Source organism: Lissotriton vulgaris, chromosome 11, assembly GCF_964263255.1.
Source record: "Lissotriton vulgaris chromosome 11, aLisVul1.2, whole genome shotgun sequence".
NCBI classification, from domain to species: Eukaryota; Metazoa; Chordata; class Amphibia; order Caudata; family Salamandridae; genus Lissotriton; species Lissotriton vulgaris.
In genome coordinates, this window is record NC_141699.1 from 711,448,501 (window position 1) to 711,464,033 (window position 15,533).

The following is a 15,533-nucleotide window of genomic DNA, read 5'->3' on the forward strand; positions in this document are numbered from 1 at the left end:
TTGGTCCTCTCTTCAGATGAGACGTGATCTGAGATCTGGGTGCCAGGAGTGCCACTTTTAGGCCCACTAGCAGCCTTTTCAAAGTAAAAGCGGCAGTGCAGGATTTTTTTACAGTCAGAACATGTAAAGTTAATAAAAAAACATGTCCACCTTTTAATATGATGCACTCTGCCTTAGGGCTCAGAAGGCCTGCCTTAAAGGTGACATATAAATATTAAAAAGGAAGGTTTGGGCTTTGATATCGGTTTAAATGGCAAAGAGATAATAGTTTAAAAACTGGGACTCATGCTTTGCTTTGTCACACTGGTAGTTGCACAACAAGTGCTGCAGTCCATGAGGGACACAATCTACTGGCCCTAGGTACCCCTGGCACCATGTACTAGCGACTTATAGGTAAGTTTACTTTACTTTAATTGTGGCTTGACCAACTAGATATACACATTTTAAAGTGCCACTGAGGTCCTTTTGAGCCAACACAGTGCACATTTAGAGTCGAAAAACCAGCAGCATCAATCCAAAAACGTGGGCGGTGTTTATGCAAAAAGAAGCGTTTCTTTACAGTAGAAAACCGAAAATTGTTTGCATGTGAAACAGTGCTATATTAGGTAATTTTGAGAAGCACTTTAATCAGGTGACCAGTCTGTCCACTAGTAGGACACCCCTAGACCACCACTCCAGCAAGGACAACTGATCAACGCAGGGTTTTGACGTGTAAAGTAATGACTGAGCCCATATAAAGGGAAATATGGAGAGCTTTAGGCTGTGCTCAGAGGCAGAAGCAACCTCATGATCATAACAACATGAAAGAGTATACAGGGTAAATAAAGAAAACATTGAAGAGGAGATTCTGCAAATGTTGGAGTGGATTTTCACTCTTAAGTCACTGCCCCAACTATGCGCGCTATACTTGTCTTTCACCTGTCACAGCTTATTAAGCAGAGTAGGTGATTACTGGAGGTTGTTCTTATGTAACATGGATATATTTGTTGATGTGAACATTTCCATACCTTTAACAATGTGTATCTTTTCACAAGAAATCTTTCTATTCTACCACATATCATCTTGTTTAGTCGCTCTTTTTCATCTCAGTCAGTGGCGGCTGGTGACATTTGAAAGTGGTAGGGCGTAACATGTATGGATAAGTGACCTGTGGTGAGCGAGCTGGCGTAGGGAGTGAGCCCAACTGTCATAAGGGGGAACGGGGGAGTTCTCCCCTGAGAAAATTGTGAAAAAAGAGTGGACAAATGGTGCATTTTCAAGCAAATTTGAGAGAGTAAGTAGGTTAATAAGGTAGTTGTGAAAGTATAGTTAGGACATCAATAGAGACATATTGTTCAATAGTAATATAGGTAGCTGCTTATTCTGTATAACCAGCGAACTTTAAAACAGACTTTGAGATAACAATGCTGAGCAACTTCTGCTCAGATTCCGTTATGTTTGTTGCTGCCTGCTGGGCCCTTTCACATGGTGCACCTTGAAAACAGATCCCGACAACCAATGCTGCACACGTTCATCTTTGGAGCACTACTTTCTGACACTCGATTCTCAGATGTGGCAGGGCCGGGCCCTAGCAATGTCCATTAGTGAGTGGTGACTGCTACTCGGCTGCTTTAGGTTACATGCGCTTGGCCACGGCTGATTTACTGCGCAGTGGGATAATGAGGGGACAATAAAATATTGCTCAATTAACATTAACTCTATAGAAAGACGGCTACAAGGGCTATCCTTTGTCTGCGTTTTCTGCCCCGACGCCTTAGGCTTAGCCCTCACCGCGCGAGCTAAGCAAAACACATGTTTGGCAAATAAATATAAAAAACTTACCTTGGCTTCCCGCGCTGACTCCCGACTCGAGTCCCGAGACTGCAGACTCCTGCCGTCCTAGATTTTGAATGCCGCCGCTGCGTCTGACGTGGTTGTGTGGGCTCTCGTCACTGAAGGCTGCAGGCAGCCTCCCTCCCCTCCATGGCAGCCGGCGCTGATTGGTTCGGCCGGCTGCCCTAACCGCGTCATTTCTCCTAGTCTGCATCCTGCAGAACGGAGAGTGGGAGGTGGCTTGGGGGAGCGGCTTTCCCACTGTTGCTAATACTGTCTGTTTGGACAGCCTCTCAGGCTGTCCAAACAGTCAGTATTAACAACAGTGGGCAAGCCACTCCCCCAAGCCACTCCCCCCTGCCCTGAGGCTCGAGTAACAAGGAAGTTCTGTTCTGCTGACTGCTTTCTCGCCGTGCGAGAAGGGCAGGCAGTAACAAATGGATGTTATAAATAAATAACTACCATTTGTTTCTGCCTTCTTCTCGCACGGCGAGAAAGGAGGGGGGACGGCGCCCAAACGCCCCCATGGTAGAACCGCCACTGATCTCAGTGCTTATGTGTTTGGTGAAGACATTTAACAATGATGATCGGATTTCTGCTTTCAGTGAATTTGGCAGATTAAAAAATGAGCCAAGTGTCTCACCTTTAATAGGGAAAGCCCATGCAGTTCATGGTTATAATAATATGTCTTCCCACACAATGCAATTCAGGGCCGCTACAATCACTTGGAGTACCGTACAAAATCCGCCCTGAGCATGCAACTAACCTAAAATGTACACAATAAATAAAAAAGCTAATAGCTTTAGCATACACCCCTATTACAGACGTCACTAAACATTATGATGTACTAATTGAACTTCCCTATTAGCAACAACATGAAACAAAACTAGCTCCAGGAATAGATTATTTTTGTGGATAGTTGGATTGGACACCTGCGCCAATCAGGACACCGATGCCAAACCAAATACCAAACCAAATATCACATTCTAAGGTGGAATTTCTATAACAGTACCATGTCCCGAGAAGTAAAGAAGTAAAGACAAATAACACAGTGGAATTGTGGGACAATTTCTTCCAATGAATCCTTGGCAGAAGACACTCTACCCTCTATCAATTCCTAGAATTATGTCAATAAAGAACAATGCTGCCAGGAGGTAAGAATGGAATAATCCTTAACCCAACTCAACCCAAAATCCTACAAACAAACTTAACAAAGGCATGAACTCTTAGCATTCATTGTAAGACAGCCGAGGTCTACATATCTAGACTCAATAGCATGAACCCAACTTTAAAAAACACTCTATACAACAATACTATTTAACCACCCTAAAACACAAACACTCACACTTTATTAATATTTATCTACAAATATTATTAAAACAAATTTAAAATTGCAGTCTTTATAAAAGAATATTCAAAAGACAAAAATTCAGATTGATAATTACAATTTACTATAATAAATATTTGAAAATAAATAAACAATGCGAAACAATCAATATTATTTTAGGTAAACAGACACTCTTTTATCACCTATAGAAATATGCTAACACCATAAAGCAGCATATGTATATAAAACAATAAAGAAACATATGATAAAAGAATAACATTGCCCACCCAATATCATAAACAAGTAAAATAAGATAACACTAACAATTTCATAGCTAAGGTCCAGGCCAGTGAAATGTTAATCGAAACGTACAACCCCAAAAAAATCGATAAATTGAATTAAATTAAATGAAAAGACCATTTGTTAAGCGCGATAGCGACCCTAAGGCGTCCTAGCGCTGCTGACAAACGTGTGTAGGAAGATAGTTAGAAACTATATAGGTTTGTTGAAGAGCAGAGTTTTTAAAAGCTTGCAAAATGGGAGGAGATTGGGCTCTGCTAGCAAGTGCTGGGGGAGAGAGTTCCAGAGTTTGGCCGAGTTGTAAGCGAAGGAGCGGCCACCACATCTAGTTCTTTTGATCCTGGGCACTAGGGCGAGGAAGGAAGAAGCTGATCTAAGCTGTCTATTCGGGTGGTGGGGGTAATCAGCGATTGGCTAATGGCAGGGCCCGTCTTCCAGAAGGCCCTCTGGCTTTCTAGAAAAGAAATGCAAAAACAAACCAGAGAAAAACAGGACATCTAATTCAAGTTCAATAAACCAATAAATTCTATGAAAACCTAAAAAAAATTGTAAAAATAAATAAGTAGCCCATGAAAACTGAAAACAGGGAAAAGGTAAATTTGGTTTAAAAAAAGTGCATCCAGGTTAAAGTCTGGTGTCCAAAAATAAAGAACCTGTAAAGGTAAAATCATATAAACCAACCCTAAAAGTCCCACAACCCTATCATAAGGTAAGAATACATTACAATCAGTGTTAAACACATAGAATACACAAATAAAATGCAAATAACCATTACATTTCACAATAAGGCCTACCACAATACTGCAAACTAACACATACTACACAAAAAAAAATACAATAAAACAACGTCCAGTTGCAAAGAATAGCCTAACTAAGTCTTAACACCCCCGCCCCCTAAATCCTTATCAAATAATTTAAAAATAGTTTTACCTGACCCAGAAACCAGCAATGGTATATTGTGACTGAAAACTCCATGAAGAACTCCAAATGATGATGAAAGTCTACAAAATCAAAGGAACTGGAAACAAACTGCAGTACAAAGAAAAAGAAAAAACACTATTCATTATTGTTAATAAAATAATAAAAACATGTTAAACAACATGTTAAAGAGGTCTTGTGTTTAAGTAAACGTACAAATTGTTTTATGTGTAAACATAATGTAATTGTAATTTCCGAAAGTAAGAAATAAAATAAAAAAATTCCAAAAGTCTTTTTTTCACTTCTGAAAAACAATTAACATTAAAATGGTATATAATAATAATGGCCATTTGTTTCAGGCAAAGTTAACCAAGGGAGTTGTTTTATTGTGGTCATTCTTCTGAAGGAATAATTAGAGAATGTGTAGGCCGAAATGTTGCATAATGCAACTGTAAATTGGGATGGGAGGCAAGGCCCTCCATGACCTGTTGTCACCAGTGTCTAGCGTTGTTTCTCTCAGCACCTGAGGCTCATCTTACCTCTGCCTTTCCTTATATGAATGGGTTGCTTTGTGGCAATTTGCCCGGTGTTGACGATAAGAAAGCATGCAGGGATAATGCTTATGATTTAGTGGAAACATCCAGTTGCTGTTCAAAGGTTACAGCACCATTGAGATGGGCCATGTGTTAGGTGTACCTGCGCAGAGTTGTGTGCGGTCTGTATGTTGTAAAATCCAGTCCCAGTGATACTGCTTTACTGGATAATGTGCATCCTGAATCGACTTGTGTGTTGTTTGCAGGTCAAGTGTAATTGATTCTTGGCATCCGGGTCTAGTTCTATCTCTTTTGCCAGTGGTGGACCACTGACCCCAGTATAAATGGCCATCTCTTTTGCTTTTGTCCCCCAAAGCCCTAGTGAAAACATAATGGGTCTATTGCATTGAAAATGTGAGGGAACTCTGAAATTCTGACATGGTATTCCAGTCCCAGAGAGATGGTCCATGTTTTTGGTGTGCCTGCTGCAAATTTGTATGTGGATTGTGTGTTGCAGATAACAGTTACAATGGCAAAGCTTGTTCGGGTGGTGTACCTGCTGCACCAGGCTTGGTTATGTTTGTACTCTGTGCACCTCTTACCCTTCTGTTTTTTTATCTTTTGGTCTGCCAGTCCCTTACTCCCCATGTTGGTCAACCTCTACTTCACCCCCTTGAGGTTCAGTCTCTTTTACTGCCTTCCAGCAAACATTATCCTTTATTCGCCACTCTCCCCCACTGAAGGTCTCCCCCAGATTACGCTGTCCCACGTCTCCGTTCACTTTATGAGTCAGTTTTGCCCTCAGCCCCAATGGGCCACTCTATCACCTGCCCCAATCCCTTCTCCCTGCTATCCCTCACCACCTCTCAGAGGTTGCCCACTCCCTCACCTGTCCTCTTTCATCATGAATAACAGACTCCCATACCCCCTAGTTTCCCCTCTCGCTCTGCCCTCCACTGACTGCACTCCTTCACTCTCTCCCTAACACCTTATGGCCACCACTGAAAGTTCTCCCTTGCCTAATTTTCAACAGCAGATTTGTATGGTGAGTTGCAAAGTGAGTTTGCAGAGAACTTGCACTGCTGCTGTCCCTGACTGTGTGTGGGGAAAGTGGGTGCCTGTACTTCACATGTTCTGCTACAGCTTGTGTTTGTGTTGCTTCCTGTACTGTAACTGCTTTTGGAATATTCCACTGCTGCGGGTTGCATTGCGCTAAGCCTTCATTCTACCTACACCGTTACCGAGGTTCAGGAAAACACGTGGCCTTCTTGACAGAGCGTGTTGCAAATTAAATTAATAAAAAATAAATCATTTGACTTTGTCACTGCTAGTTAATACAGATATCAAGTCGTATTTGCTTATTAACACTCTCTCGGTTAATTTACTGCATTCATAGCCAAAAGTGGAACGACATTGTGCGTCTCTGATGCAGCAGAAGCCGCATTGGCAACGTTAGCAGACCGTCTGAATGCATCGCGTCAGCTCTTGAAGCATGGGCAGCACACATAGTGAAATTAAATGCATGAGAGCCTCTGTCAGAGACAGTAGGTCCAAAATACAAAGTTATATCGCAATCGCAAAATCACAGGATTTGGGACTGCCAAATGGTTTTTTATATGTATGAAACCCATCTTGCTAGTCAGAAAAGCCTTTCTGATTTGCAAAATTAGTTTTGCAATCCATTCTAATCACAAAAAGAAATGGGAATGGAAGAGGTGCCCCCTCCTAGTTGTGAGTTGCAATGGTATGTATCAATGGGTTGTAACCGCAATTGCAGTTGCAAGGCATTGATCAGTTGCCAACACCTCAATGGTGGTAGTAACTGATTCACAAAGGGGAAGGTTTCACTTTGGGACACTTTACATTTAGTGAATGCTTTTGCCGCTTCAGAAGAAGCAAAAACACTGCCTGCTTCCTCGATGGTTTCCCAAATGCGAAACTTTCTTTAAAAGTAGCAATGTTTCCTTTAAGGAATAAGGGCTGCCTTAAATAAAGGCTTTCGTCTTGGAAACCAAGGCCCAGCTCTATCATGGGCTTGTGTTGCCCTTGAGTCACGCAAGGCAACGCCAGCCCTTAAGTAAGATTTACTTTGCCACGCAGAACCACCTTGCATGGCTCGGCGTGGCATAGTAAATCTGAAGTAACAGAAGGCAGTGCAAGTCACTGCCTTGTGTTACTTTGCATGGCAAAGGAATTCCATGGGTGCAGAGGGGGTGTTCTCATGCATCCACCAATGGTTTTTAGAGCATGTTCCAGATTTACTAATACTAGTAAAACTAGGAATGCATAAAAATGCTATGCCTTCCAAGGTGAGGTGTAACGAGGAGAAAACTGTTATTTCCTCTTTATACATGAGCTGCAGCACACATAGAAGGATGAAACTTCTTCAGGATATTTTTGGGCAGGAAGGCGCCCCTTCCTGTACATAAACAATCCTTACTGTAATGAAATCTTTCAAAAAGAGAGTTTCCCAGAGAACCAGAAAGGACTGGGTATCAAACAGTATCAAAAGAAATTCCTTTCTGGAATTTCTTATGACTCTCTTCAATCAAATGTTATGATGCAAAAAAAATTTAATGTATGTTTTTTAAACTGTATAACAATTGTTTTAGTTTGAGCAAAATTAGAATAGGAATTACCATATGTATTAGAGTAGGATCAATTTTGAACATATGTTTAAAAGAAATGTGATGTTATAAATGTGATTATAATGATTTTAATTTTATGAGAATAACATTTTTGAGAGACATAAGAAATTCCAGTGTGCAGAAATAACTATCCGAGTCAGATTTGACCACTAGTAAAGTGAGATTAGTGTGTAGGCCTTTTGGTCACAAATGGAAAGTCACGTTTGAACACCAGTAAAGCGAGATTAGTGTGTAGGCCTGTTGGCAACATATGGAAAGCTAATACAGAAAGGAATTTCTTTTGATACCTTTTGATACTTACTGTAATGAAGGCACCCATGTACCAGGGCGCAAGGACGCTTGCATTGGTGCTTGGCAGCCACAAGTGCGCCAGCGCAGAGAAAGAGCAGGCATGTGCCATATGTTAGTAATTATGGCACATTACTGCTCTCTCTGTTTGATGCAGCCCAGCGTAGAAAGTTGTCTTGCTGCGTTGCCGTGTACCAGATGATGATAAATCTGGCCCAAATGATTTTACAGAGGTCTGCTCGGCCTTTCAGTCTTGATTTGCAGGTGGGAATGATGCATCTGCCCTATAGTTATTTGTAGTCATTGCTGTCTGTGACAGCAGTGGGAAATCATCCTTTGCTCGTCTTTTTGTCTTTGATATGTTACTCTCTTTCCCTCAGGAGATAAGGTAAAATAATTTTCTAGTCTACTGCCTACTTCTTCACTGAAAGATGAACCAAAGAAGGAGGCCAATTTTTGGTGTCCTTTGTGCTGGACGCCCCGTCCGTCACTACACTCTGTGAATGGTGGTCCTCCCAATAGAGGCACTCCACTCAGTGGACTATGGGTACTTCTAGTCTTTCTGGACAAGTTCATATTCCAAACTCCACAAGAAATGTTACCATTAACGGTTCTAAAACTTAAAAATTGGGTACATCTGAGAAAGGTATTGGCTCCTTCTGTCAGGGGAACGCCAGATATTCTTTTTTTATTCTATATACCTCTCACCCTAAACAATTCCCTTTGCTGTTATATTTTTCTTGGGCTGACCCTGCTTCCTGTATGTCAAATACAAAATGTTCACTCAAACACTGTAATAAAATGTGCTGGAAATAAATCTATTGGCCAAAGACCCCGAAAGGCACAGACTCATGGCACTGAATATTTAGGCGGACATTTATTAAACATGTTATAAAGATTTTGCACATTTTTGTTACATGTATTTGTTGTCTATTCTCCTCTCGCCAAGTCTTTTCATCATCATTCTTGTTTCTTCTTCTCTTTTATCCCCCTCTCTACCATCATCCTTTTTCCATCTTTTCTGTATCACCATCCGTGCTCCCTGTCTTCATTTCTTTATCTCTAACCTCATCCATTTTCTTCCTCTCTCTTTCTCTGTTATCCTTCCCTTTATTTCCCTAGCTGCCCCTTTTTTCCTCACTTGCCTGTTTCTCCCTCCTCTTTCCCTCTTTCCCACCTTGCTGCATTTTTCTTGTTTCCATTTATCACCTCCTCTTATCATTCACTATACCAGGCATCCATATGTGCCCCTTTCTGTATAAATCCCACCCTCATTGCCCACAGACTCCTTCAATCACACTTTCTGAAAATCATTTCTCTATTTTCATGTTTAGTCACTCACTCTTTTAACCTTCCTTCCATCATTAAGTCTGTTGTTAGCGAAGGCCTTTTGAGTTTATTAAAATTATATATATAATATATTTACTCTTATGGTCTTCCAGCAAGCTTTCCTCACCCATTTGTCTGTCATTGAATTTTGTTCTGCCTCTCCGCAGCATACAGCATGAGGCACAGGGTCAGCCCACGTCATCCATTGGTGTACTTCTCTCTGAGTGACAGCATTTTGCTCTTACACAACATGTACTTGCTCACAAAAAGTAGTTCCTTTGAACAGTTCTACCAAAAAAATCCACAAACATTGAAAAAGGCAAAAGTTGGCAGCCAACGCCAGATCTAATGGCTTTGACCATGCTTGTTTCTTCAGAGTCTCTGTTGATCACAGATAGTAAGTGTTGCACAAGGCTGAGTGATGTCTAGACTCCTTGTCACCTGCCAGCTGCAACAGGAGTTCTTTCATCCAGACTATGTTGTCATATTTATGTCGTCATATGCTGTTAAACCTCAAACTTTCTTCTAATTGAGGATTTAGATCCTCATACTTTTCAACAGATACAATGTATTTCTTTTGGAGATGTAGTGGCACCGGTTGCTATTTCTTGTCTTGACTGTAATCCCAAATATATTCCTTCCACATAGTGATTCAAGTGTAGACCTATTCCCACTTAAAAATCTAAATGTTGAATCATCAGTACGAATCGGCTCCAGGATTTATAACACAGCACAGGGATACCCAGCTAACCACTATACTAAGGCTAGCTTAGCGTGGCAGGCTGACCTGAGCCAGGTGATTGAAGACACAACATGGAAGTACTGCTGTGAGAGTACGAAACGCATTTCATTAAATGGGCGTCGTAGGCTGATATATTTCAAATTTTTTAATAGGGTATATTATACACCAGAGAGGCTCTGCAGGTACGGTTTGCGTGACTCTGCAGCGTGCGAGTGTTGTGGTGCAGACGCTGCTGATTTTTTTTCATCTGGCCTGGTTATTCCCTTGGATGGTGACTTTTGGGTGTTGATATTCAAGACTCTTGGGAAAGTCACGGACACCACACGAGTCGGACCCTATGCTCACTCTATTGGGATACTCCAAACATTTGCCTAAGGGAATTAGATGACTGGTGGGCACTCCTAGTGGCTAGACATAGGCTTGCAATCTGCTGGTCCCAGGGCCCGGCCCCCACTATGACGAGCTGGACAAACGACATGATGTATTGCAGTACACAAACAGAATATTAAAGCGAGTTATTACATCACAGTCGAACTTTCTAAATTGATCTAATGATAAATCTAGGTAGCATTTCCAAGTAGTTCACAAACCAATAAGAAAGAATGCAATAGTGCTATTTTTATTTTTAAACAACTCAAATCTACGCTAATTTGTGTTTTGTTTGTGTTTTAATGTATCCTTGGTTTATTTGCCACTAAAACTAGGGGGCATATTTATGAAGGTTTTGTGTTGCCCTTGTGCCACACAACGGGGTGCAAGGGCGACACAAAACCTATTTCGGATTTAACAAGCCAGGCAAGGCCATCTTGTGTGACCCTGCAAGGTTTGATAAACCCAGGGCAAAGCAACACAGCGCAAATCACTGTGTTGCGTTACTCTGCCCCAGCGAGGCGATCCATGTGTGGTGTGTGGATCTTCCCTTTGGCGCATTACCAGATTTACCAACAATGGTTAACCCGAGAATGCATCAAAATCTACACCTCCCCTTTCTATATGCAGCACACATAGAAAGAGGAAAATGCCTCAGAGGATTATTTTTGTGCAGGAATGTGTCCCTTCCTCCACAAAACAATCCGGCTATCCTGCTTACAATGCAGCCACCGGTGCACCATGGTGCAAGGGCACCTGCGTTTGGGCTAGGCGGCATATTGTGTGCCAGCACTGGGAAATGACAGGAATGCACTGTATATTGTTAATAAATATATCCCTAAAGGAGTATTTTGTATCGGTGCATTGTAAGGCAGTACTACTGCAATAGTGTTCTAAGTATGTTTAGCGGTATTGTGCATCTATCTGGTGTGATTCACTAACTGAAGCATTATTGAGTACATATGCATAGCATTAAGCCATGTACATGAAGCACTGTTCTATGTATGTGTAGCTGTTTTGTGCATCTGTATCGCGGGGTCCGGTGCAACTGAAGAATTGATGAGTGTTTGTGCACAGCTTTAAGCCAATTATCTGAAGCACTATTCAGAGTGCTTGTGCGATGTTGTTCATTTGTATTATACGATCAGGTGTAATTGAAGCAGTATTGTTTATATATGCCCAGCCTTAAGTTGTAGAAGTGTAGTGCTGCTCTATGTATGTATGTATAGTGGTATTGTGCACCTGTATAGTATGATGGGTGTAACTGAAGCAGTATTGTGTGCATACGCACAGCTTCAAGCCGTATAGCTGAAGTACTATTCTATGTATGTGTAATCTGAAGCAGAGTACTTGAAAAAATGTTAACTTTGTGAAGTAATATTGTTTATTTGTGCAATGCAATGTAGTATAGGTTAAGTAGTATCCTTTATGCATGCTGTGTGATGGAGTGTAGCTGTGCTAGATCTGTGTTGGAAGATGCAGTTTAATTTAAGTGGCAATGTGTATCTGTGGCGTATGTGGCAGCATAAGTGAAGTGGCAGTGTGAATTGGTGCAATAGATGCTGTCATTTTCATATGTCGTTCGGTGTATCTTGGTATTATTGCATGCCTGTGCCATATAGTATAGCATATTATAATGCTATTTTCTCTGCTTTCCTATCACCTGCTTCTTCTACTGGGTTTGACCTAGTGTGGGTTCCAGAAGGAACTTTTCCCTTCTATAGTGTTTGGGTGCCAGTCATTGCCTGTGATGCAACTGTGAAGAGCGCTAGAAAGGAGATCTGTCTGACAGCAATGGTTTTGCTTTTTCAGTAATTGCCGATGGTGCTTTTGATAAGACTACCCTACCAGATGATGTTGGGCTTGACGAAGACTTGTATGATGACTTCAGAGGCTCCAGTCACCGCTATGGACACTCTGGAGGTGGAGGAGAACAACTCGCCATTAACGAGGTACCATAGTTCTGTATCAGAAACATGGCACAGGTCCTAAAGTAATAGGTTGACTAATTAGCATAGGTAATTCACAATGCTGTGACTTGACTTCACACTATGTAATACCATTGCTCTATCAAGTAATTTTCTTTCAAAGGAATGGCTATTTTTCACTTTATTGCATCTCATGACCACCTCTGTTGACAGATACTCAAGCTTCCTCAAGACAAAGCCTGCAACCTCAGTGGTGACTCTCACAATTTAAAAAGGTGTAACACTAAGGTGGGATTGCGTGGTGTATGTACATTCAAAACCTATTTTTATGAAGTTGGTAGATATATGCTTGACTTGAGGGTTCTAGGCGGGCAATCTGCTCAAATAATAGACAAAAGGGGAAGGGAGGCTGCTTGCAGCAAGTGTAACCACTCGCGATAGCTTGGGGTAGCACTTCAACCCATTGATCTTTTGCTCACCATGTCACCACAGTGTGGACCTAGCCATATGCAAATCAGTAATGACCCTACTCCTCATGGGAACAGTCCAGCGCGTACTGTCAAGCCAAATCCTCCCTGAGCCAGAACACAAGCAACCCTGGGCTGGTTTTGCCCTTGTTATGGGCTCATCAGCCGGGTACAGCTTGGCTCCAGTGACATAGTTGGCACGGGACTGACATCTGGGCATACCCATGCCTCTTAGGGCGATACATGAAACACTCAAAAGGTGATGGGAGGCTGCTTGCAAGCAACCCAGGGCTGGTTTCACCTCACCAGCCCGGGTACAGAGGAGCCCCTATCAGGGCAAAAATGGTCTTGTGTTACCTATGTTCTGGTTCAAGTCAAAATACTCTTTGTTTTAGTTTTTATCGTACCACAAAAGAGAAACATCGATTTAAAAAAAAAGAGCATACAAATATTACAATTCATCAGAAGTTAAAACCAATCAATAAAACTGTTCTGGTTCAGTGAGGACCTCACTTGGCAGTTCAGGGCTGGACTGTTGCTATTGGAGCAGGGCCAAAACTGATTAGTATATGCCTGGGTTCAAACTGAGGTGGCGTGGTGGGCAAAAGAACGATGGTTTGGAATGCTACCCCGAGCAATTGCTAGTTGTTAGACATTGCAAACATCCTCCCGTGACTTTTGTGTGTTTGCTGCTCCAAATAACTCCAACTCATATAGCCACAGCCGTATAAGTAAAACTCTCTAATACCTGAAAAACTAAACAATTTGCACCAGTTCAAAATGCCTCCAAACCTTTATTTTTCTGCTTTTCGATTATTAAAAAGCCATGTTTAAGCTTGTGGGTCCTCCAGCATAGGGTGACTTATTAACAATAGAGGCTCAAGTTGGGCACCTCTACTAGAGTGGGTGATAAAGAAAAATGCATCTTTACCAAGGTTGGCACGAATCCTTGCAATCAAATCCTTGCACGTGCCTTGGGAGGTAAAGGGGTAGACAGAAGTAAGCGATAAAGAGAAAATCGAGGAACTATTGGAATAATAGAAGAGTGTGAGGAAAGTGGATTTAAAATGAGGGAAGAGTGTGAGAGAAGGGTGTGAGAGATGAAGGTAAAAAAGTTGCAAGAAAGGAATCCCTAGAGGGGAGAGTGTGGAAAAAGAGATGTAGGTGAAATGAAAGGATGATAGGAATATAGGATACACTGAGATGAGACAAATGGAGAGGATGAACATATGAGTGAAAGAGAGGAAGAGAACCAGAGAGACGATGAGTGAGAAGGAGCGATAGGAGGCAAAGAGAGAGAAAGAAAGAGAGTGATATTGTGTCCTGAAAGGGTCCCTCTGAGCGTTGGGCTCACCTCTACCTCTAGCCTCTCACACACTGAGGAGGGAAGGTCTCTCTAATGGCATCTCAGGGGCTCCAGTCTGTCAGATTTATGGTTCAATGACAAAATGTGCATTTGTGTGCATCTCAGTAGAATAGGTGGTGCTGCTGCACCTATCTATTGATGTACCTTGTCTCAGCACATCTCTACAAGGGTCCTAATACTGTTGACTGATGGTGTCATCATTAGTCAGCGATAAAGTACCTTGGCAAAGATGTCTGAAAAATGCAGTCCTGGCTTGCTAGGCTAGGGCCAGGACGTAGTCAATCTATTCCAATTGTGACATGCAACATAAACTGTTACCCCAGTAGTGCAATTTTCTTGACCTGCAGGACAGTGGTGTTAGTACATCTCCATTCTCTTGCCCACAATGGGTCTGTGGAGCTGCTAAACTGGGTCATATTTTAATGTTGACTAGTTCTTCGTTGGTGTCTTCTGCCTGAATGTCTGAAGACAACAATAAATTAATAAGACTGGAAATTAGTATAACAACAGAGCTGAGGAACTGCCATGACGAAAAACGACCATAGACAAAAAAATAAGTCTGAGAAAGAGAAGCAAATAGACTGAGCAGGTGGGAAAGGGAAAGGTAAGTAAGAAAACGTAAGGAGAGGTCAAAAGGAAAGAGTGAAGAGTGGATGGAAGAAACGAAAGAAAGAAAAGTGAAAAGAAGGAGGGATGATGGAAGGAAGCAAGGTATGAAAGGGAGCAACAGGGAGTGGATGGAAGAGTGAGGCATAGACTGAAAGGCGAAAGAGTGGATGGAAGGAAAAGCTGAAAGGATGGATGAAAGCAATTTATCTACTTCCCTCTTTAAATAAATTTCTCTGCAGAGTGTCCGCACAAGCAGGGGAATTGTGACACGCTGCACACCCAACCACCAGACAGCTTGGCAGATTACAAATGGTGTCAGCAGCGTATGTCCAGAGTGTGAAAGACCCATCTCTCTTAAGTCTAAGAAGTGCCTTTGAGGTATGAAAGTTAAGACTGTACGTCCTCACAAATATCTGATTGGTCCAGGCGTGGCCGGTTCAGGTAAGAGTGTTGGAGTGGGGCGAGAGGGGCGTGAACAGATGACGGACTAGGGAAAATACCATAAATGAAACCACTTACCTTGCGCTCGCCGCATCGCCGACTCAGAAATGCGGCGAGAGCAAGGTAAGTGGTTTTATTGTTAGTCTGTCAACTTCTCCCTGCTCCGCCCCGCCGCCCCACCGCTCTTACCTGAATGGCCGCACTTGGATTGGTCACCATGACTGCGATGCTACCGCGCAGGCAAGAAGGAGAAGTGAGTCAGATAATAATGTCTCCTGGATAGGAACCCAAGTTACTAGATTTGTTATCAGATGCCAAAAAGCTTGAAACTGGCGTGGTAGAGCTTTATCCAGAGCTTCGGTCTCAAGAATAGCAAAATGTCCCTGCTACAGTATCATTCACAAAGAGCCCCAAGGAAGTCAGAGGCCATGTTGAAAAATCGAGTAATAATAAGCA

General features: G+C 42.1%; 1 protein-coding gene across 7 annotated transcripts in view; it reads left to right on the plus strand.

The window, feature by feature from the left end:
• The window catches only part of ARHGEF4 (Rho guanine nucleotide exchange factor 4), a 663,006-nt gene that overhangs the window by 500,954 nt on the left and 146,519 nt on the right, over window positions 1–15,533 (plus strand). For all 7 annotated transcript variants that reach the window (XM_086943787.1, XM_086943785.1, XM_086943786.1 and 4 more), the window contains one exon: window positions 12,079–12,218. In XM_086943787.1, coding sequence (XP_086799913.1) covers window positions 12,079–12,218 — 140 coding nt within the window. The remainder of the gene's footprint in view (window positions 1–12,078; window positions 12,219–15,533) is intronic.